The sequence below is a fragment of the Terrapene carolina genome, unplaced genomic scaffold (genome assembly GCF_002925995.2).
Source record: "Terrapene carolina triunguis isolate 2854851 unplaced genomic scaffold, T_m_triunguis-2.0 Scaffold236, whole genome shotgun sequence".
Classification (NCBI taxonomy): domain Eukaryota; kingdom Metazoa; phylum Chordata; order Testudines; family Emydidae; genus Terrapene; species Terrapene triunguis.
In genome coordinates, this window is record NW_020664587.1 from 15,297,157 (window position 1) to 15,321,418 (window position 24,262).

General features: G+C 39.4%; 1 protein-coding gene across 3 annotated transcripts in view; it reads left to right on the forward strand.

The window, feature by feature from the left end:
- The first annotated feature begins 302 nt into the window (after positions 1–302).
- The window catches only part of ZMYM4 (zinc finger MYM-type containing 4), a 53,857-nt gene continuing 29,897 nt past the window's right edge, over positions 303–24,262 (forward strand). The window contains exons 1-5 of one of the 3 annotated variants that reach the window (XM_026657053.2): positions 303–569; positions 17,691–17,733; positions 17,860–18,384; positions 20,108–20,175; positions 20,831–21,001. In XM_026657053.2, coding sequence (XP_026512838.1) covers positions 528–569; positions 17,691–17,733; positions 17,860–18,384; positions 20,108–20,175; positions 20,831–21,001 — 849 coding nt within the window. In that variant the 5' untranslated portion in view covers positions 303–527. Of the gene's footprint in view, positions 570–3,945; positions 4,032–16,520; positions 16,551–17,690; positions 17,734–17,859; positions 18,385–20,107; positions 20,176–20,830; positions 21,002–24,262 lie in introns of those variants that run through there. The other 2 variants (XM_026657054.1, XM_026657055.2) reach the window with 2 other exon arrangements.

Genomic DNA, 24,262 nt, shown 5'->3' on the forward strand with positions numbered 1-24,262 from the left:
GAGGTGCTATGGTCCCCCTGCAGCCAGGCCATGGCGGATAGTGCTGCCTGGTGTAGGCAACCCCTAATATTATACCCTTTAAAGCAGAGACCATGGGTCTCCAGTGAGGCTGCAGGCTGTGTTCCCCTCCCTTCCCAGCTCAGCCCAGACAGGGATGCGGTGCCCTTTAAGAGGGGGCCAACCTAGACCTGAAGAAGCAAAGGGGGGTAGCGCGCATGCGCGGGGAGGGGGCGGGGGAAGCGGAGCCTCAGCGCATGCGCTGTGCGCATGCGCACTCAGTCCCCCCCGCGCTGGGGCTTGTCGTTGCAGCTTTAAGAGGTTGGCGGCCTGGAGGGTCCGACCAGCCCCCCCCTTCCTCCCCCCGAGGGAGCAGCCTAGACACCCCCCCTCCCGGGGAGCCCGGTTGGAGCCCCCTCCCCCGCAGCAGGGCTCGGGGCCGACCCCCCCCGCTCCGTGTCACCTCCTCCCACAGGGGGCGAGCGGCAGAGACCCCCCCCCCCGGGGTGTGAGGGCTGCGGGGGCCCAACATGGCGGAGGCAAAGGAGGAGGGACCCGGAGCTCGTGCCAGGGTGAGCGGAGGGGGGGCCCGGGGGAGGCTGGGGAGGTCAAAGGGGAAGGGTCAGGTGGGGGTCAGGGGGAGTGGGCTGAGGGGAGGGGGGCGTGTGGGAGGCGCCGGGCCGCAGAGGAGGGGGCCGCGCTTGCAGGCAGAGGGGCAGGGAGTGGGGCAGCCGGGGTGGGTATCTGGAGTATGCTGAGCTGGTGGGAAGGGACTCAAGCGTCCGTTCCTCTTTGTCCCCGGGGAAGGGATCGTGCAGCCCGCCCCTGCTGTTGAGGAGGGTGGGTGGTAGGGGGGCGGTGATCGGGACCCGGCGTGTGGATGATGGGAGAGCAGGAGGCACCTTGGAATAGTGGTCTTGAAAAGATGGCTGTCTGGAAACGATCCTTCTCTCTCTTCCCCTTCCCCCGCCAACCTCCCATGCTAAAGCCTAGGTAGCCTATGGCTGGAGGTCCTGACCTGGCTGGGAGGGAGATGCCATCATAAAGCATGCTGGGGATTCATGTGGGATGCAGTGACCCAACCAGTCCCCACTAATTAAGCGTATGGAATCCGGTAGCTAAGGTGCATTTCAAGTGTTTAAAATTTTCTAGGTTTCCCTAAAATTGTCCGGTGCAAATCAGTTGAGTGATATTACCTCTTTAAAATTTTGTAAGGGAGTGTCAGTTGGTCCTCCGGGTGTCATTATTCAAACAACACAATTCAAGTTTATTAGGTTTCATCATCGGGATTTAATTGTCTGGCTTTCCCTTGTTTAAGCACACACTGTAGTTGTTTTAAAAAAGTTATGTTAATTGTCCATGTCAAACCAAAGTGAGTTCTCACATGGCAGGCTCATCCAGTTCTTAGTACTTATATAGTGGGTGCAGTCTGAGTAGCTATTAGCCCAGCTAATACTGAGACATGGTCCTTCAGTTCCACAGTTAAGTCTGCATGAATATCAGGCATGTTATTTTACCTTTTCTGCACTTGTATAACTCCAGTTGAAAACTGTCAGTAATAAGTGTATCAATGCTAACCTGGATCTGAGCTTCTGATTTAGAAATGAAAGTTCCATATCCCATTACCAGTCTTCTGAGCTGTCCCATTTCCATTGTCTGAGAGATGCTGTTTATGATGAAGTCCTTTTAAGTTCTGGACGTTAGACTCAATGAGAATAAATGTAATTAATTTGCTTCAAATAACATGAACCTTGTGATTGGTTAGTTGTTAGGTAGAATATGTGAATCTTCTGGATGTAATTGGCGACACTGTGTAAGTAGTTTTATATTCCTCAACTACCATAGGGTCATGGAACATCATACTGTTGTCTTAGACCCCGATCCTTCAAACACTTATACATTTGTGTAGCTTTATACTCAGGAGCAGTCCCATTCAACTTGGTGCAACTGCCCACAAGTGTAAAGTTTATATATATATATATATATAAATATGGGATCAAGCTCTCAGATGTTAGCAAGAAGTTGGGAGGGGAGGGACTTGAGAGAAATACATTAGAAAACACAAAGCAAAACTTCATTTCCACTCGATGCAGATGTTAGTAATATAGCTCTTCTGTGAACCGTATATTTCTCTTAGGTACATTATGCAGTGTTTATTGCCAAATGTATTCCATTTTTGAGAGGAGATATTTGGGATACGCAGTGGTAATGTATTGTGAAAAGAGGAAAATCGTGAATCCCTTTCCTTTCTGGATATCCTAATTATCCTTAAACTTTCTGGTAGCCTAATAAGTTATAATGCTTACATATTCAAAAATTGCCCTGATCTGTGTTATGAACCTCCTCCATGCCCCCCGTCCCATACCTTTTGCAAGGACTGTCACTCCAGAGTGATAGTTCTGTACATGTTGAAATAGTCATCTTGCTAAATCCATTGGATGCAATCTTGCAACTTGATCCAGGAACATCTGCAAAGAATGAAGGAAAGATTAACTCTTTGCCATTGCAAAAAAACAAAAAGCTGCCCTTCTATTTGCTTTTTAATAATATTCTGCAACTTTTAATATTAAAAAAATCGCTATCAAAGGAGATTAGTGTTCTCCCCAAAACAACACTGATACATTTTATAAGGACTATAAATAAACCTACTTAAATTATTATAAAACTACTTTTGTATTTATAAATGCTAAAGGTTTAAGTTGAAGGTTGTCCACTAATATATCGTCTACTAAGAAGTGAATTTTTTTTTTTAAGTGCCTCAAATGCGCATGGCACTTTCCTCTTAGTTAACTGTAATGTCCCTCTCTTGAACAGATTACAACTTAAACAGGGCATGTATTTATTTAGGTTCTTATTCTGTCACTCTGGGACTATTTGTGGAGTAAAGTACTAAGTGTGAGTAAAGTTGGGCAGCCCTGGGGCCTTGGAAATTTAAATTAGTGCTGACAGACAAGCTGGCATCTTACATTAATAAGGCAGATATCTTCAAACATTTGTTAACGTCAGTATGATTCTTGTGCCATTGAAAATGGAAGGAAATGTTCTCTCATTTGAGAATTGCTATTGCTGAACCTCCTTCAGTGGTGCAAAGACATTATAAACAGCCTTTCATCTTGGCAGGGGGTTAGACTTGTGGTCCCTTCTAACCCTATGATTCTATGATTCTCAAAGGCATTTACTGTCACAATCCATTTCTCAAAGAACATGTTGCTACCGTTATCCTTCCACACTTGGCTGCTATATGTGAATGTAATGGGCCTGATTCTCTTATACATTAAGGCCACTTTACATTGCCAGAGCAGTGTAAAGGGGTCTTCAAGTGGAAGTAAAATATACTTAAGCACACTTTAAGGCCCTTCACACAACTAGAGCTGTGTAAAGTGGCCTTGCAGTGAGAATCATGCCCAACGTTCTTGAAATGGACCTGTTTCCATCTTCACCTTCTAATAATGTCTAAATAATATTGTAGCTGATTCTATTTATTGAATTTTCTTGAAGGACTCCTGTCAATAGCCCCCTCTATCCAGATGGCTACCGTCTGTCTGTTTTATAACAAGTTCCTAGCTGCATAGAAACAGAGCTATCTTGCTGATAACATCTGTGCTTTGTAATCGTCTATACCTGTTAAAGTAAGACTTCTCCAGTAGAAGACTTTTCATCCAGCACTTGTCATTAGGGTGGCAGCTGCTCCTGCTTTCTAGTGTCTTAGCCTATTTTTTGCTTTCCGTTCTATAGTGAAAGCAACATCATGTCTCTACTGGTGAAAAAGGGAGACAGGCAGAGAACAGCAACAGAAGTGCATTTTTTTAATGTCAGATGTCTAAAGGGAACAGAAAAAGGATGTGCAAGGATCCATATGGGGAATTACCTGGAGAAGAAATTGAGCTGTGCCACAGGGAAGATTAAATGGATTATATCAGGAATGCAGTAGGAAGTCTGTCGAGTTGGCCTCTTGTGTGGAACTGGTTCCACCAGCAGGTAGTGTCTGCATTGCTAGCAGCATAGTTCACGCTGAAGCAAAGACCACATGACAGGTGAGTTTGAGAGAGATAGGAGGTCTGCTACCCTGATTTGCTGTTTAGCCCTCTCAGGGAAAAGGACACCCATGTAAGCCATAAGAAAGGTTAGGGAATGGTGCTCACCTCATAATTTAAATGTCATCTCTTTCTCTATTTACCCTTTCCTTTTTCTTAGTGCTGGCTTTCTGCAAATGCTACTTCCCAGAAACTGCAAGGGAAACAAAAATAAAAGTAACTAGTTTTTTAAAGACTTCTTATCTGTAGCTTTAGGTTAGAAAAATGTTGTTTGTTCAACAAATGCATGCTACTTACTGCCTTTTGTTTAGACCAGTTGAGAACTGTTAATGTTGTGAAACCCATAGCTGCTTTGTATTTTCCATACATTTTTGCTACATATTAGAAAGCAAATCTCAAATGTAATATTTGATTTATCAGTGCAAAATTATTGCTTTTCTTTGGCTTTTGGCAAAAAATAAATTAGAAAGGTAAAATCACAGTTGGTCACATATCAAAAATGTTTTTGGTGGTTGTTTTTTTTTTTTTAATTCATCCAGAGAGAACTAGCAGTCAGATTCTAGAAACGCTCTGACAATAGTATTGTCTCTAACTCAATAATACTGCAATGAAATTGCACATTTAGAAACTTTTAAGTGGCCTTTCAGAAGCATATGCAAATTGGAACACGTTTTGAAGTTTCAAAGTGTCTATGTGTAACTCTTAATTTTCATTGAAAAATATATACTATATTCAAATATCATTGTAATTAAAACTTCTTAACCGTGGTTTCAATTTTATGGAAATCATAGAATTTATCACTTGCTTCAAAAACATAAAATTCTAGCTGTCCAGCAGTCCCGCCTTTCCCCCCACATCCTCTGAAAATCTCTTATTTAGGCCATAATTCACCAGACTGAGATTGGCAAAGTATAAGAACTTCGATAATTTTTCTGATTTGACAAATGTTGCAGTTGTCTTTGTGTGCCAGTCCACAATGCAAGTGCTGAAATAACCTTTTCACACTATGTTGCGCTGCAGAATTTTAAACATGGGAGCATAAGACCAGAGAATTTGGGCTGGATTCTCATTTATAATAGGGCCACTTTACACTACTCTGGCAAAGGGACTCAAAATGAGAGTAAATAATATCTATACCAACTTTAAGTCTCGTAATGCATGTGGTACACAGAATATTGTGGCATGATGAACTCAGCTGAACAAAAATTTTCCTAGATGTTCCTCTTTCTTTTGTTTACATTTTTTATTGAAATTTATTCTTATTTTTTCAATAAGTTCTCCCTTTGATTCTTGAATATTTTCAAAGTTCCAACAAGTTAAAAAGTAAATGGAAATTCTTTGCTTCTTCATTCTGGTACGTACTGAAATATTTCAGCTCATGATGAAGTATTGTTTAATCGATACTGGCTATTAACATGAATGTTTATGAAATTTGATGTTACCCTATGAAAGTTGCCATGGTTCTTTATGAAAAATGACACTTTTTCCATGACAAAAAATGTAGCATTAGCTAGAAAATTGTTTAGGGAAATCAGTAGGGTTTTAGAAAAAACAAACAAAAAAAATCATCTGTCTTTGGGAAGATTATATAATCGGCTTTTACTTCAGTCTTTACTATGTTAATGTTCAAAAGACTCCCATCTAAAGGTTAATATCAAGTAAACAGTGAAATATAGGTGGTAGAAATAATGTAGAAATATTCACTGTGTAAATAAAAATAAACCAAGAAATGTTTAGGTACAAACAGTAACAAAAGGTAATTCCTGAAATAAGCATTTGAGACCGATTAAACATATACAGCATTCATAAAATTTCCCCCTTAGAGCTGTATCCATAATTATTCATAAATCACCGAGGGGAATCTCCAGTCATGCTCCAGAGACAGCGGAGGCTGGTCCAACTGAACACTGACAGTATAGCACAATGGAGTCTGGGATATGAACCACTAACAGCCTCATTATTCCTCAGGCCAAAGTACAACGCCTCTGTACTAAACACACAGTAATAATAGAAAAATTAAACCCCAGACTCTCTCAGTTCAGAATCAAACAATCCTTTTTAGAGCACCATTCAGAAAAAAGTCCCAATCAAATGGCACTACAGCAAACATCAAACCTATGCTTTTTCAGTTTAGATGGAAAAGCCACAACAGAGTTCTACATATAAATTTAATTCTCTAACTAGAAAGCATAAAGTTCACCTACCTGTTTGAATTAAAAAGATCTGAAATCATATATACAAATACTCAGGCTATTTACTAAAATTCAACACCAATGTTTATTAAGGCTGTCAAGGAATTAAAAAAATTAATCGCGATTAATCGTGCAATTAAAAAAATTAATCATGATTAATTGCATGATTAATCGCACTGTTAAACAACAATAGAATATCATTTATTTTAAATATTTTTGGATGTTTACTGCATTTTAAAATATATTAATTTCAGTTACAACACAGAATACAACGTGAACAATGCTTACTTTATATTTATTTTTTATTACAAATATTTGCACTGAAAAAAAAATATTGTATTTTTCAATTCATTTCATACAAGTACTGTAGTGCAACCTTTTTACCATGAAATTGAACTTACAAATGTAGAATTATGTACAAAAAAAACTGCATTCCAAAATAAAACAAAGTAAAATTTTAGACCCTACAAGTCCACTCAGTCCTACTTCTTGGTCAGCCAATCACTCAGACAAACAAGGTTGGTTACAATTTGCAGAAGATAATGCTGCCTGCTTCTTGTTTACAATGTCACCTGAAAGTGAGAACAGGTGATGGCACTATTGTAGCTGGTGTTGCAAGATATTTATGTGCCAGATGCGCTAAAGATACATATGTCCCTTCATGCTTCAACCACCATTCCAGAGGACATGCTTCCATGCTGATGATGGGTTCTGGTTGATAACGATCCAAAGAAGTACGGACTGATGCATGTTCACTTTCATCATCTGAGTCAGATGCCACCAGAAGAACGTTCATTTTCTTTTTTGGTGGTTCGGGTTCTGTAGTTTCCACATCAGAGTGTTGCTCTTTTAAGACTTCTAAAAGCATGCTCCACACCTCATCCCTCTCAGATTTTGGACGGCACTTAAATTCTGATTATTAAACCTAGGGTCGAGTGCTGTAGCTATTTTTAGAAATCTCACATCGGTACCTTCTTTGTGTTTTGTCAAATCTGGTGTGAAAGTGTTCTTAAAATGAACATGTGCTGGGTCATCATCCGAGACTGCTATAACATGAAATATATGCAGAATGCGGGTAAAACAGAGCAGGAGATATACAGTTCTCCTCCCAAGGAGTACAGTCACAAATATAATTGATGCATTATTTTTTTAATGAGCATCATCAGCATGGAAGCATGTCCTCTGGAATGGTGGCCAAAGCATGGAAGGGGCATACAAGTGCTTAGCATATCTGGCATGTAAATACCTTGCAACGCTGGCTACAAAAGTGCCATGCGAATGCCTGTTCTCACTTTCAGATGACATTGTAAATAGAAGCAGTCAGCAGTATCTCCCGTCAATGTAAACAAACTTGTTTGTCTTAGCGATTGGCAGAATAAGAAGTAGGACTGAGTGGACTTGTAGGCTCTAAAGTTTTACAATGTTTTGTTTTTGAGTGAGATTGAGTTTAGTTTTAGCTTGTTTTCCAAAATATCTGCTATGTAGACCAACACCTTATTTTTCTGAAAGGGCATTGGAGCGTCATGTGCTTGCATTGTGGTATGAATTTCTATATCTTTTATGTCTCCTAAAATTGCTTCACTCCTTCTGTCGACCATGGAGTGAGTTTTCTGGAAAGTATCACAATGGATGAAGGTGTTCTAGGCAGCTGGTAACAGTCATTTTGAATGCTGTCATAGGAGCCAGATGCTACAGGAGAAACAGTCTAATCTTTACCACTAGGGTCCTCATCTTGGATAGTTGTTTCCAGCATGTTTAATTTATGTTGGCTATTTTTACTGGGGCATCTTGTACAGACTGTCTTGTTTTTGTGCTCCCATTTATTTATGTGGTGCAACAATTCCAAACTGTCCTGTGGAGCATTTGCTGGTGGGTTGTTGAGAGTTTTTGGGTCACGTAATACTGGTGTTCTGGTTTCCACCTGTTTTTGGAGGTATCCAGACTACGTATAACAGACATTGGAAACAAGGAGGAGCATCCAGTCTAGCTGTCTCTACTAAGAGCCACAACTATGTGGGAGGAGAAGAGGAAATAGGAGCCAACCATGGGAACTAGAACCACAAGCTGGACTGGAATTTTAGCCACCAGCTGTAGGGGAATGTTCAGGATTATGAGAGATGGGGAAGGAGAGGATCAGGTGGCAGGGCACCATGTAAAAGGGAGAGGAGGAACAGGCAAAAGAAAGCATCAGTACGGAAGATGAATTAAAGCGCTAAAGTCAATGTCCTGATTACATTGTTTCAGTAAGGACAAAACACATTGTAGTAGAGATATCTAAAAACAAATAAAGGCTTTCCTATCTTCCATATAAGCAACTGTTGTAGTTGCCACAGGACAGTTATAGGAAGGGAGGCAACTGTAGGCAAAGACCACAGGACTGTTATCTGGTCCACCAACCAACCTATTAATATAATGTCGACCACATGGTGAAAAAGTCTGAGAACCCCTGAAGTAATATTTCAGCAACCAGAGGATACCTCACTCCCGTATTGTCTTAATTTATATGCAAAGCCCTCTTGTAGGTCTCTTATTTGGGGGTGGACTAGAGCCCAAACCAGAAAAATCTAAAGAGTCTGTTTCTATCACTGTCTTCAAAGACTTATTGTCATAAGTCTAATAAAACAACCTATGTTCTGTTAGTAATATAATTGCTGACAAAACTGTTAGTAATATAAATTGCTGACAAAACAATTGTTAGTGTGGTTAACTAGTTAACCTCTTGGGAGATACACTGAGCAAAGGAAAGTGTGACTCTCAGATTCTGATATGCTGGTCTTCTGGCCCCAAACAGTATATTTGTTGTCGACATTGTCAGTTGGCTGTATTATTTGGACCCAGATAGTCTGTTTTTAAATGCATGTGTTGTTGTTTTTTTCTAACGTGATCAAAATCTCAATCCTGTGAGATACTGAGTGACCTCCTCAACTCACATTGAGTTAAATGGGAGCAGAGGGCTCTCAGCACCTTGCAGGATAGAATCTCCTAACTGAAAAAATGTTAATTTTTTGGAAGCTGCGGACAAATCCTTCTAAGCATACACTTTCAATCTGGAAAATACAAGCATTCTAATGGATTAATAAAATATGTAAAGTGAATCTTGGTTTGGAATAATTCATCTAATGAATATCACATCAGTAACATTTGCTGCTAAAATGTACAGGGCCTGATTTTGATTTCATCCTGGTTTTTAAACCATTATAATTCAGTGAAGTTCCTCCTGATTTACACTGATGTAAGTGAAAGTTCTTCTAAAATTCTAAGTGAGTTGCAAATGTGTTTCACCATAATCCAGGGATTTGGGGGATGTGTGTGGAATGACTTAAATGGCAGGAGGAGGAATGATGTTCAGCATGTAACTGATGCAACCCCCCAATTCCCCTCACTCCCTCCCCGCTTTTTTTGTTTTTGTTTTAAATGGTTGTAGATTCCAGGCATCTAGACTGGTAGGCTTCCGCTCCATGTGCACTAGGCTGGTGGTTTTGCAACCAGCACAAAACTGCTGCAAACCACAGCCTTCCTATAGGGGGCCATTGGGCCAGGTAGGAAGGTTCCCCCCCACTATTGCATTTTTTTTGGTGAGGATCTTTTTTATGGGGGTAGGAGCCCCTTCTGCTTTTATTGGATACAAACTAAGAGTACCAAATAATTTGAAAAAAATATGCAATAAAGTGTGTGTATGCAAGCGAGGAAACCATTTGCCGGACCTCCTATAGTTTTGTTGCAATCTGCAACTGAGATTTCTGGGTGGGTGGGGGTTGTGCAGCATAATGCAGGGTTAGGTTTCATGTATAGTAGGAGTCTAGATGTTTGGGTAAAGATGCTAGCAACTCACTGTTAATCTATTAAGGATATTTTGATAATTTTATTTTGGTGCTTAGATGGCCTAATATTGTTGGATGAAGTATAACTTTACATTTTATTGTGAACAACAAGGTCAGAAGCAATATGAAACAGAAAAATGTCTTCCTTAGTATTTTTTAACATGTATGTAGAATTGTTAGAAATTGCCTATGCTTTTAAAAAAAAAAAGTAATTAAAGGGACATTATCAAGGTTAGGCTAACATTTTGATTTAAAAAAAATCTGTGCCCAATCCTATGAGGTGTTGAGTATTTATAGTCCCATTGATTTTAAAGGCTATACCTCACAGTATTAGCACATTTATGTACTTTGCAATTATTCTCTAAAATGCATGTTGTAATGCAGTTTCTTTGACTTAAAAAGAAAATCGGCATGTTCACTGACAACCCATATATAACACCCCCCTCCCCCCATACATGTGGAGAAATGGTAGGGTCTTGTTGCAGCAACTTGTTGATACTTCCCCATTGTTAAATTTAAATTTATTTGTATTTTTTTCTGTTTCAGAATAGATTTGTATCTAAAAATGCTTACAATGTAGTAGAAATTAAAATCCCAGAGACATGTTATAGCAAAACTTTATTTCAACTATCTCCAGAAATAACACAGAAATACATTACACACCCACTGCAACTGAATGGCAGAAATAAGACGCTAGCTACAGGCAGCTGAAACTGCTGAAGCTGCTAGGGGGCTCTGTAGAATTAAATAGCAGTCTTTAATGCACAACTCTGTGGCTCTCTTATTCACAGATCTCTATGGCTCTTCTGACCTCTAGGGGTTCTCTTCCTGTTGAAGTGCTTCTTTTCCTGTAGCAGGTATTTGCAGCAGGCTGGCTCTTTGTTACCCTCTGCTCTCCTCACTCTCTAGGTGTTTTGAAGGTATGAATCAATTGGTCTCTCTGTTATTCTGCAAAAGGAGCCCTAAGAATGGCCCACTGATTAATTTTAACTATTTGTGTTGTACAGGTTTCAAATCTAGGAGGGGCAATGTGATTGGCTGAGTGCCTAACAACCCTCCAGTGATGTCATGCACCAAGGGTCAGGGAGCACTTCCTGACTTCATTATACCTGGGTTCAGGAATATTAATTAAATGTTGAATGACCTTTTAAAAAAAAATGTGGTCTTCTGTAAAAGTTGTCTGTTTTCCAAAGCTATGGCGTAGGCTGTGGTGTGTGTGCACAAGGGAAACTGCATAGGAGATAGGAAAATGTGGAATCTGTGATTTAAAATATATATATATATTACAGTTGACCTAGCATCCCTGCTCATAATCAGCCCTAAAACCTATGTGGTGAAAAACGGTGAAGGGAAAAAATATTTCAAGCTTCCAAGGGGTTGTTACAAAGGAACAAGGGAGGGAACTTAATGGTTTCTTTTTAAAAAATGTTATACTTACCTGTTTTGCATAAAAAATGAAATTGCCAGCCTCAAGGCAGCCTTGCTCTTAGTATTGCACAAAAATAATTATTAATTATTATTAATGGATGTTGTTGCAGTTTTGAATGCCATTGTAATTATGAGCAAGTTTTTAATTATTACAAATTAATGTGTATAATACTAAACTACAGTTAATACCCTTCTGTCACCCATGCCAGGCAAAAAAGGAGCTAGTGGTAAGCATTCTAGTGTCTAATAATTCTGATGTGCCTTGCAACTTGAGTAAAATACATTTTACACAGCAGTGTGGTTGTTTAGATGCTTAGACTTAGAAGCAAGAATTAAACTAAAGCACAACATATCGGATTTACTTAAATTAATCTGACAATTCTGCTAAATATTTTGGCGCCCAGCTTATCAAAACCCTTATTTTCTTTAGACAAGCTAACACCTAACCAGGCTTCTTGTGTGCACAGCTGAAGAGCATTTTTCTCTTTGCACTTCGGGTATGCAGAATACAAGCTAATGTAATCTTCAAACTAGAGAAAATACCTAAAACCCATAGTCTTCTAAAATATCTCCATTATGAAAAATAGCAACATGTAACTTTTGCTAGTTTCAGAATTTAGCTGTCATAAGCATACTTTAAGTAATACCTATCACACTAAGTGCACTTCATAGAAATGATGTGACATGAATACATAGCAAAATAAAACACCCTCACTTAGAAAAAAGCTCTTTGGCTAGCAAAATGGTGCAGTAATCCTACATCTTGCCTTAATTTATTAAGATCACTTTTGGGAATACACTTGGAACTTCAGGCACAGACTACTGGAGTTTGGTGTGCTGCATCCTCTTTTACAGTTCCTCATCACTGGCCCAGAACATGGTCTGTAATCTGGAGGCAGCTGCTCTCAGGTCCTTCTAGCTATAATAAATGTGCATCATAAAGAAGTGTGGGTGATAGATACAGTACATGGAGCTCTGCCCAGCAATATGTGGGATACTTCATGTGATATGCAGAGTGCCCCCAATTCCCACCATCTTGAATAGGGGTTGAAGATATTCAGCAAGATCAGACCTATAAGCAGTACGATCTGGTTTCCAAAATAATACTTGCTACTTATATAGCAACTTGCATGTTTAAATAGCTTTACAGATATTAAGTGATCCTCACAACATCTTTGTGAAGTACTGGCATCCTCATGCTAGTTTGGGAAACTGAGGTGCAATGTTCAAATTAACTTTCTCCGGCTAATGCAGTGGGTCAGCAGTTGAGCCATGATGGAAATTCATGGACTCCAGTTCCATACTTTGATTCACTAAAACACAGTGCCACCGATGTCAGGAGACCAAACTTAGGGCAAAGTGAAGGCAGTTTTCAGAAGAATTTAAAGTGGTATGGACTAACAATTTTCTCATGTTGACTGGAGCTGTAGAAATTACAGTAGAGCTACCATGAAGTATTGTACTAGGAGAGAGGATCAGAACATTGCCTTAAATGCAACACAGCATTTTTTCCAGTATAGGAAAAAGACTACATGCAGAAGCACCCAATAAGGCCTGTGGTAACTAGTGTGAGAGTATTATGATCCAATGGTAAGGAGTGTGTCAATTGTGCTGTCGTCTATTAAAACTATGTGCAGTCAAGTCAGGACTACAAAGTGATGTTGTAATGTGAGTAGCAAGAACACTCATTTATCTTATTTTATTGCTAATTTTTGCGGCCAGCTTCCTTAAAACTGCTTTGGGACAGTGCAGGTCAAGCAGGTTTTTATGGGGAAAAACTTTCCTCCCTCCTCCTCCTGTTTGTTAATTGCAGTTGTTGTGAGTCTACTTACAATATCACACCAGAACATCTGTATTAGCATAATATGGTAATTTATAAAAACCTTGCTATTTTAATTTCACTATATTACTCAATGCAACAACACTTTGGTTTTGGATATTGACTTTTTCTGTTTCCTATAAGATGGTTATGTTCTCATTATCCCAGTTTGTAGTAGTTGTGTACTGCTTCTTGTAATCAGTGGGATACTGTCCTGTGAGCAAATTGCTCTATACAGTTATGTACTATTTTGTATATGAAAATAACCTCAAACTCTGAAGCCAGCTCTTTGTCCCCATTATGCAACTATAGGAATATATTACTTTTCTCCTAAAATTTTCTAGAAATGTTTTTCTAAAGGATTGTGCACCATTCATCAGAGCTACACTGGTGGTAGATCAGACATTTGAAGGGTGAGCCTCCCAAGATTGCACTATGACAAGCAAAACATCTGCCTTTTTTGAAAAAGCAATAGCCAATCTGCAGACTCATGTTTTTAGGACTTGATGATGTGTGTTGCTCAGAACCCTCAACCTTCAAAGACTTCTGTGGGAGTTGGGGGTTCTCATCATGTCACAGGGTTCTGCTCTTAGAAAATTAGGCAGTCTAGCCTCAACTTTGGAAGGTCAGAGGCGTTTGGGGGGCGGGGGGTGGCTGAAAAGGGAAAAAAGAGAATGCAGGTGCTGTACTTGCTAGGTAGTTATTCAGTGCAGCAAAAATGAAGAAGTTGTCTTTATATACACATAGGAAGAGGTAGGTACCTCTTCCGGAGACAATCTGAGCAATTTGAGTCCGTGCCTCCAAATGGCTCTTGGGGTCTGTTCCTTTAATGCAACAGTGTGATGGGAAAGAAGAGCAGGAGCTTAGATAGATTAAGGGAGGTTGGATAGGTCAAGAACCAGGGCTGCTCTCCAACAAGTAGGGGCCAAGCCATTATTAGGGGTTCCTTGGAAGTTCAGTGAAAATTCCTGTTCAATATGCAGCAGTGTTTTTTGTTTAGCTAAACAATATTGGGATGCATAAGGAATGGGATGAAAAAATATGTTTAATATCATTGTATAAGTCAAATATATATCCACACTTGGAATACTTTGTTCATTTCTAGGCACCTTCTAAAAGGCTAGAGCAGAATAAATAGAGGCCATTCAGAGATAGATGACATTTGTTTGGGACATGGAAAAACTTCCATGTGAGGAAATATTGGGACTTCTTAGAGAGATGACAATTAAGAGAGAGCATGATAGAAGTATACAAAGTAAAGAAGGTATAGAGAAGGCCAGTTGGACATTCTTATTTTACCCTTTCTCATAATACAAGAATGGTGGGGGGGACCCAAAGAAATTGAAAACAACAAATTCAAAACTGCTAAAAGATAATTATTTGTTACAACAAAATGTATAAACATGTGGAACTTACTTCCAAGAGATCACATGGAGCCATAGAGCTTAATAGGATTAAAAAATGGATTAGAAATGTATATGAGTAGTGAGAATATCCACAGTTATATTAGTTAGAAAAAAAGGGATATAAACCCTCACCCTTCAGTGCATAATTAAACCACTGATTGGGAGGGGAAGTTTTCCCCAGTCCCAATAGGCTGGTCATTGAGTTGTCCATTTTGAGGATTTTTGCATCTTCCTGTGAGGGTTTCGGTGGTGGCCACCATCAGAAATGGGATACGGGACAAGGTGGACCGATCAGGTATTATAGTTCCTATGTTCTGAAGCTTTATTGGCAATAGGCAGAGAAGCTTCTCCAATACATCTAGACCTGGTACCTCTGTTCCCAGTTCTTGCTTCTGCATTGATCTAAGCAGTTACACTCCAGTATGTCTTTCCCAGGTCAATTACTCCTTGTTCCTGCTGTGGTTGAAGGCTCCTCCAAGTCTGCTAAGGGTCCCAAGAAGGGAACCTATCAAGAAGGATATTTAATTCTAAGGTGGATTGTGTGATATACTGTATATAAAACTAGGGCCTTCAATGGTTGCCAGCAGAAGTAAAACAAAGTAGAAATAAAAACGTACTAGTGATCTATTCATGTTTTCACGTATGCCTTGAATCTTGTAAAAAGAATAAATCCAAAAGGATCTAATAACGCCCAAGGCAAACGTACACATCACCTCTCATTCTGACAGCTCCATAGAGGAAAGAGACAAGAAATCCAAAACAGGTTTTTCCTTCAAGAACAATCTGATGGTTGAAAATGTGGTAAACACTTTAAAGAGCCATTCCAAGCTGTCTGAATTGCAAATATTTTTCAACCTGTTCAGAAAAAGAACTTGGTATTGTATGTTGGTGCCGAAGGTCCCATCGTTCTAGGTGCTGTACAAACATTGCTTATAATCTAAGTTGAACCTCTCATTTCCCTGAATGAAGCAATTAGTTTACTGAAGGGGCAAAACCTACAGTGACAATTCACAGGATCTCTCACCTCCTATAAAGTGACAAAGGATTGTACAGTACTGTGTCGAAGTGCCCAAGTTAGGGAGGTCCTCTACAGGATAAATGTCTCTTTAACAGAGATTTCTTTCCAAAAGACTTCAGTGATGGAAAAATTGATGTGTTCTTGAAGTGCAGCTTTCCAGCTTCAACATCCTCCATGTTGACTCCATTATCATCTGATTCCATGTCAGATTGATCATGACAAAGTTTTGAATTCTATAAAGGACACATCCTGCAAATCTGCCATAAAGCAAATATCTCTCTGGCCCCTTCTTCATCTCTAACACTTTATGGTTCTGAATCCCCTCCATGGAGCAGAAATAATTAGGGTTCTAACACTCCAGCCTCCAGTAACTACAGGACTTCAGCACGTATGGGACCCGGAGAGGAGGAAGATTCTGGGAGCTAGATTCTGAACACATGTAGGATGACTACCAAAGGCTATGGTGGATCCTAAAAATTAGTTCTCAGAGATGCTCAAGAGATCTCAAACGAGCCCAAGAATCACTTAAGATCTTAATGCAACTGAAGAAGGAGAATGAGTTTGATCTAATGCCTCACCTCCATTGGAAACTTAAAATGCCCCACTAGCAAGTTCTCTCTGGTATGTTCTTTGTCCTCATGAAGAAGAGTGAAAACATTGCTACTGGACCTGGATGTAGAACTGAACCTTGCTCCTTTTTTGTATCTCCAGGAGACTTCCAGTCTGGATACATACCTGCACACCCTGGGGAAATGGCAGCAAGTGCCTACTGAGATTCTGCTACCAGGGACACTTCCAGTACTGCATCCTTCTCTCTTGAGTTCTCAACATCTAGGTACCAGCGCTAGGAAGAGTTCTGGATTTATAGATCCTGATTTTATTCTCACATTGATTTTACACTAATGTAACTCAGTTCACTTCCGTGGAAATACTCCTGATTTACACTAGTGTAATTGAGGAGAGAATTGGGCCCATAGACCAGCCTGAGATTTGCATCTCACCAGACATTGCCCAATTCATTGCAGCAGTAAGAAAGCTCAAACCTTCCAGGATCTACACATTGCTTGTGCTCCGGATGAGGAAGGCAAAGATTATTCTAGCCTCGATGGGAAGTTTAATTTCTTTACCTCTTACAGTTGCCTTAAGAAAGCAGATATGACTTAAAACGGAAGCGTTACCATTTCCACTGAAAGGAAAGTTATGTCACCAGAAGAAATAATAATAATTCTGTTGGACATTCTGGTTCTCCTTGGTGCACGTTTTGGCTTTGAAAAGCCTCAAAGGATGCTATCAGTGTTAACATCTGTCAAGGAATGTGTAATGAAAACACATGTTCCGTACAATACATAAACACAAGCACTTTTCAGTTCTGTGCCTTACTCTCATGCACTGTCAAAACTCTTAGGAAAGAAGGTGTTACCGTACTTTCTATGTGCGGTATGGAAAAGGGAAGATTTCCCTGGCCAAATGTGGTTATGCAGCCCATAAGGTCAATGGAAGTTCTGTGTGCTGGTGTCTCTATAGTCGTAGTGTGCTGGTCACCTTAGTATTTGGGTATGACAAAGGCTAATTTGGTCTACATTAGGCCTTAGTTTCCCTTGGGTGAAATCCCTGATCTTTATTTATTTGGGCGTGTGGGGTTTTTTTGTTGGTTTTATTTGGGGGTGGGGGTGGGGAGGGATTAAACTAAATTGTTTTGGGTTTGTTTTTTTTTTTTTACCCTTTTTCTGAAGTGAGGCAGTATTAATTCTAAACCTCCATGCTGTGCTTTTCTGTACACTACTAAAGCAGCTACAATAAATGTCACTTTGCAACTTCTAATGTAGTTATATTGCAGAATAAAGTAATCCTAATTTACAAAATCTTATATTGACAATTTTGGTAGTGGTGGGTGGTGAATTTTGTTGTAGGGTAAGTTACACCACAATACATCACACTTGCCATGGATAATCATGTCATGTTTTCCTTCTTACAGTTTGAAGACAAATCTAATGCAGTTTTTGACATTACAGAGAAATGTAAGTGCTTCTTTTATTTATATATGTATTTATGAGTAAGCTAAAGTTTAATGCTGTATGCATATTCTCTGTTAAACCCAAACATGGTGGTTTTTGAAGACCTGCACTCTTTTTCCTTATTCATAGGTGGTGATATTCTGGATGCAGAAATGTCTGAGGACGCGGATCACAATTTAATACCTGCCCTTGAAAGCATATCCTATGAAATGCAGAATCGAACAGGATCTGAAAACTCACTGCTGGATGAAGATGATTATTTTCTGAACTCAGGGGATCTTGCAGGGATTCCAGTTGTTGGGAGTGATAATGAGGACGATCAAAATTTTACTCCAAAAGACAGTCTCCCGTCTACGATTCACACTGAAGATAACCTGGAGGACGGAAAGAGAGTTACAGAACATGAATTGGACAGTGAAAAAGAATTGCAAATACAAAATGCAATCCAAAAGGACATCACTTCATCATGTGATCAGGGCCCTATATTTAAACCCATTCGGAAGGATTTTAGCATAGCAAGAGATAATGGTAAAGAGACTTTTTCAACAAAAGAGAAAAGCAGAGAAGGACCTTTCCAAGAACGTGAAAAACGTTTGGAAAAAATTCCTAAAGAGTTGGATTCCAGATTGAAAAGCAGTTTCCTTGATAAAGCAGGTAACAGTTTAACCCACAGAAATAACAGCTCAGGAGAGGGGAAAAAGAGAAGTAGATACAGACCACTCGAAGAGTTAGTTAGGTAACCCATTATCTTGGGGCGGGTAATGTGTCCACCTGAATGCAGGGAAAGCATTTTACATTGAACCCTGAAATATGACAAATGCATATTCTAGAAATTATATATTTAGGCTCTTCTGAAAATTCTAGCCTTTAGGCATTGGGTGCTTGACTCCCTTAGCCTTCTTTGAATATCTCAACCTAAACCTTTTTATTGTGGCTTTATTAAGTAAGCTCAATGTCACCTTAAGCTTTCTTACTGTGATTTTGATCATGTTCTTTGCAGTCTCTTTATACTTCCATTCTTCTCTTCCATGATTTTTGTCTTTAAAAGTTTGTCAGTAATGCACTGATGCTTCTGTGAAATGCATGCTGTTAATGTGTGTGCCCTTCAAGGAATGTGCCTTTCAGAGTGGCATTGGGGGAAGGTTTATTAAAGCTACACTGGTGCCTCCAAGTAGTCAGCTAGAGAGCAGCTTTGAGACACACTCTCTACTGGGACAAGGAATTTGCTTCTCAGACTCTCTCTCCAGCCATCATGGACCGGGCCAAAGGGATGCCTGGGGATCCTCTCCTCAGTCAAGGGAGCCTGAAAGTGGCCTAGTGATCCTGCTACCCATGCACCTATTTCAAACTTCCCAGGCTCTGGAAGCCTCAGTACAATGTGGGATGCAAAGCTTGACAGTAACAGAACAAGCTGAATTAACATATGGTCTAATCATGTTCAGAAATCTCTGGGGATGGGGAGAAAGTAGGCTGTAGGGCTGGCCCTGGAATGAGAGGTTTCTGATTGCTGCCTCTTAGTGTTCTGTACAACTTACAACTCCGGTATTTACTGCTGTGCATACCCAATCCTGCATTTTCAAAGGCTTGTAACTCTACAAGAATTTTAAAATCAATGTTTTACAATCTCAGTTTACGTTTAAATCTCAGCATATGTAAAGGGAACAACACAAGGGCAATTTTAAAAAGTGAATGGGATTTTTTTCCCCAGACCACGTCACCGTTGGGCAGAGACCAAGCACAAAATATTTCTGCCCAGAAGGGCATATTTTGGAAAATTATGATGAGCTTAAAGTTGAACTCTCAGAAACTATTTTTGCAACCTTGAGTAAAGTGGCCACTAACTGTGACAGCTATAATAAATGTTCACAAACTTGCTTTGTTAATTATGTAACAAATGCAGTATCTTTGAACATTTTAAGAAGAGCCTGCAGTGAATACATCTCTTCATGTATTAGCTGCTAGTACTTATGGAGCGAGGGAAAGGGGCAGAAAAGCAAGAAATAGATGAGTCGTCTTTGCTTCCTTGTTTTGAAAAAATCAATAGCCAGATATAAACGTAAATGCAGAAACATGGCAGGATCCTCAGAGTTTATTCAGATGCAGATAACCCACACGGAGGGGTATCTGCTTCAGAATTTTATGACCATTTCACTGATGTCGGGAAATAAATTGTCTAATAGAAGAACAAAAATCTTAATTCTGTTTGAGCATTATATTTGACCTGCTTTGGGAAGGAAGAGGAGGAAAAGTTTGAATATAATACATAGGAGATACTCAGATACTATGCTGATGGACATTGGTATAAGATCCTAGACGGATTTGAAGCAGTTTTGTCTAAGAACTGTATTAACTTTTATTTAATATACATTTTCCCCAGTTACTAATCAAGTAGAAGAAACGTTACGGACGCAGTTAGCACCACAGATTCCAGAAACTAACTTCAGGGTAAGTTATGGAACTCTCAGGTGTGTGGTTTTTTTGTTTTTTGAATAGCAAAATGTGTTTGTTTTGGGTATTTCAAAATAACTGCAGTTTGTCTCCATATACATTTTTACTACTTTGAAAGATCAAATGCAGATTATTTTAATTTTGCCCACCCTCTTTGGATGGGGGCCCTTGATAGTAAAGTTGCTGTACTCATAATTTAGAGACCAACTACTAGACAAGTAGTTGCTTTTTGGTGAGCTTTTCTGCGGTGTCCCTGTTTGCCAGAAGCTGGGAATGGGCGATGGAATAGATCACTTGATGATTACCTGTTCTGTTCATTCCCTCTGGGGCACCTGGCATTGGCCGCTGTTGGAGGACAGGTTACTGGGCTAGATGGACGTTTGATGATCGATTATTGCCGTTCTTATGCGGGAGAAACTACTTAATAGATGAAATCCTGACCCTACTGAAGTCTGTGGGAGTTTTACCATTGACTTCAGTGAGGCCATGATTTCATCCTAGATTTGTAGAGCCTACTGTTTTTAAGTGTCTGTTGCTTTGTTTATAAGAGCCAAAGCATTTGAAGAGGGAAGGTAATAGTTACAGACATATAGGAAATGGTCATCTAAACGTTGGATATTGTGTAATTCTTTTTCATATTATTGTGCCTCAGGAGCCTAGCTACCTGTTTGCTAGCAAGGAATCCATTGGTCAGGAGCTGGGGAATTCCTTTGCATCAAATATTAGAATTAAGGAAGAGCCTTTGGATGATGAATATGATAAAGCTATGGCACCACAGCAGGGACTGTTAGACAAAATTAAAGATGAACCTGATAACTCTGAGGTAAGTCTGCCATTACTTTTTATATTCTGGTTTCTTACATTCAGTCCTATAAACTGGATATGAATTAAATCTTGCACTTGGTTGGTGGTTGAAGCTTCAACCATACAGGCATTACAGCTTAGTGCAGGGATTCTCTATCTTTTACCAGCCCCAATCCCAAAACCAAACAACGTTTTTTCCTCCCATGACCCCATATCTCAGAATGTTTCATACTGTTTGTTAGGTAAAAACCAAAATGCTGTAATACATAATTTTTTAAAAACATAGCACTGCATATAAGTTTATTATGTCATTTGTGGCTAAAGTAGGCACTTCAGTCCAGCCCATGTCTATGTCCTGTTTAAAAAAAATCTAAAGTACAATTCATGGTTTTTTATTGACTGTTTATTTTGTGAATTGTCACACCATAGCAGTATAAAAAAATGGACTACATCTGTTTACATCCTAAAGGTTACCTTCACAAGCATAAGGGCTAGAAACAATTTTTTGGAAATAAAGCTTAGGGAATGTCTACACGGGGATAAAAAACCTGTGGGTGGCCCAGATCAGCTGGCTCAGGCTCGCGGGGCCCGACCCCAAACATCTACATAGCAGTATTTTCAGGCCCAGGGCCTGAGTCCCATAAACCCCAAGTCAGCTGCTTCGGGCCAGCTACAGCTGTGCCACGGATCTTTTATCCCTGTGTAGACGTACCCGTACAGGCCTTGATTCACAAAAGCAATTAATCACATGCTTAACTCCCATTGACTTGACTTCAGTTATAAGAACACTTAAGTGTATGCTTAAATGCTTTCTTGAATTCTTGAGCTTTATAGAAATTTTTGTGACCATACAGAATAAAGTTTAATGATTCTAAGGTTGAGAACCATTGGTCTAATGCAGTGGTGCCCAACTGACGGCCAGCAGGCCATACGTGGCCCACCGGAGCATTTCATAAGGCCCGCAGCCTGCTTCAGCACAATATACTAATGGCCGATTCATTAGTGTTTTGTCATGTTTATATCATTTTAGATTACACAAATGTATAAATAGGTTGTTTCTAGATACAGTATTGTCTATCTAAATACATACAAAACAAACTGAACTTAAAATATAAATCAATACAGGTGAGTTTAAATCTTATTAAAATATGTAGAATCTGTTTGGCCTCCCACACAAGGTTGTGCTTAGGTTTATGTGGCCCTCCTGTGTAATAAGTTGGGCACCACTGGGCTAGTGGATTGAATGTGGTGGCAGGGAGGTGTGGGCAGGATTTTAAAAGTTCTAACCTATCTTTGCCACTTGATTTTTTTTTTTGTGGCCTTAAGCAAATCATTTGATTTGACAGTGCCTCAGTCTTCCTCATTCCTAATATGGGTATAATATCCTCATAGGGTATTATGATGGTTAATTAGTGTTTGCCTAAGGCTTTTCAAAATAAAGTGTGTGTGTGTGTGTGTGTGTGTGTAATTGTTCCCTAGATAAGAGGAGAACAAAGTTAGTGTTTGTAAATACAGTATTGACACTGCTGCCTGTGTTTCGGTGTCTTTGTTTAGTGGTGGGGTTTGTTTTGTTCTGGTTTTTTGTTCTTTCTGTACCTTTTTGTACTCTTTCTTCTGTGTCTGCCCCTTTTAGTCTTTCCATTTCTTTTTCTTTAAAAATTTTTATAAACTTGCACTACGGTGCCTTCTGGGTCCAAGTAAACAAAGTTGTTATTCATAGATAAATGTAAAGAAAAAGTTTCCTGTGTACTGGTTAAAGCTGGAAATATCATTTGTAACAACTATTTACTCAAATTTCACCTCACTTTGTTTGTGCAAAGTTCATGAATATTTTGTGATTTTTTTTTCTCATGTGTATGTATTATTCCAAATTATTTGACAAAATATTTCATGAATTTTGTTTACTCTAGGACTTGCTAGTTGGTATCTGTGTCAGTGTTTGGTTGGAGAATACAACATTGATTTTTTTTGTTGTTGTTTTATTTATTTTGTTTACTGTAATTAAACCTTCATTCCTGTATGTAAATAATTTGCAGATTCTTATTTCAGGCTGCATGGGTTTGGCTATGAAAGCAGAACTTAATGCAGGATATCCTCTGCTTATCAAAAGTCATATTAATGAATGTCAGTGAAGACTTGGAAACTTAGATATATGAAGTTTAAATTCTTAGACACACAAATCCCTTGGGTAAAAGAATCCTATAGTAATCATCTTTATTTGTTACTGAGGAGAAATATCGAAGCTGGTGAGGATTTTCTTAATTTGGCTTTTTTAAATTGGGAATGTGTTTTTTCTCCAATCTGAAATACACCGTACACTTTGCTGCAAGTGATTTTTAAGGCTGATGCTTTCTAGATTTCAGCTCAATTGTATTGCTTTGAAATTTTGCTCTCTAAGGACCTAATCATGCATAATGGACATCAGGGTGTGATCCTATTCCCATTACCAACAATGCCTGCAGCTAACACTATAATTAAAGTTGTTAAAATATCTGTTTACAGCTGATTTGTAAACTTTAAAAGTTATAGTGTTTTTCAGTTGTTTTAAAGTTTTTTATAGTAAAAAAAAAAAAAGCTCCGTTCTGTTGCACACAGATAAATCTTCACTTTTAAAAGAGGAGAAACTTTAAATGTTGCAGTCCATCAGTTCCCAAAGGGGACTAGTATCCCTGGGTGTTCTTGTGGGAAATTCTAAGAGATGTAACTCAGTTTTCTTAGGGCTTGTCTACACTGCGACTTTGTCGCCAAAACTTTTGTCTTTCGCAGGTACTTTAAAAAGCCGCCCTCCCCCCCCCCCAAGGCAAAACTTTTGTCTGACGCAAGCAGCAGTGTGAACGCTCTCCTGCCGACAAAGCTTATGCCGCTTGCGGGGCTGGAGGTATTTTGTCGGCAAAAGTGACGACAAAATATCGATAGAGAGTGTTCTCACACGCTGACTTTTAGCGACAAGGCTGTGTCGACACAGCCTTGTCGCTAAAAGCTGCATAGTGTAGACAAGCCCTTAGTAAAGAAGTTTGGAATTTTCCTCCAGCCCCAATAGAAATATAAAGCTTGACATTATACACAGTATGTGGATTTTACTGCCCCCACATGCCTGGAAATAGGATAAACTTTATCTGCCTTGTAGATTCCGTTATAGAACATTCAGAGGGGGAGCCGTGTTAGTCTGTATCCACAAAAACAACGAGGAGTCCGGTGGCACCTTAAAGACTAACCAGTTTATTTGGCCATAAGCTTTCGTGGGTAGAAAAAACCACTTCTTCAGATGCATGGAGTGAAA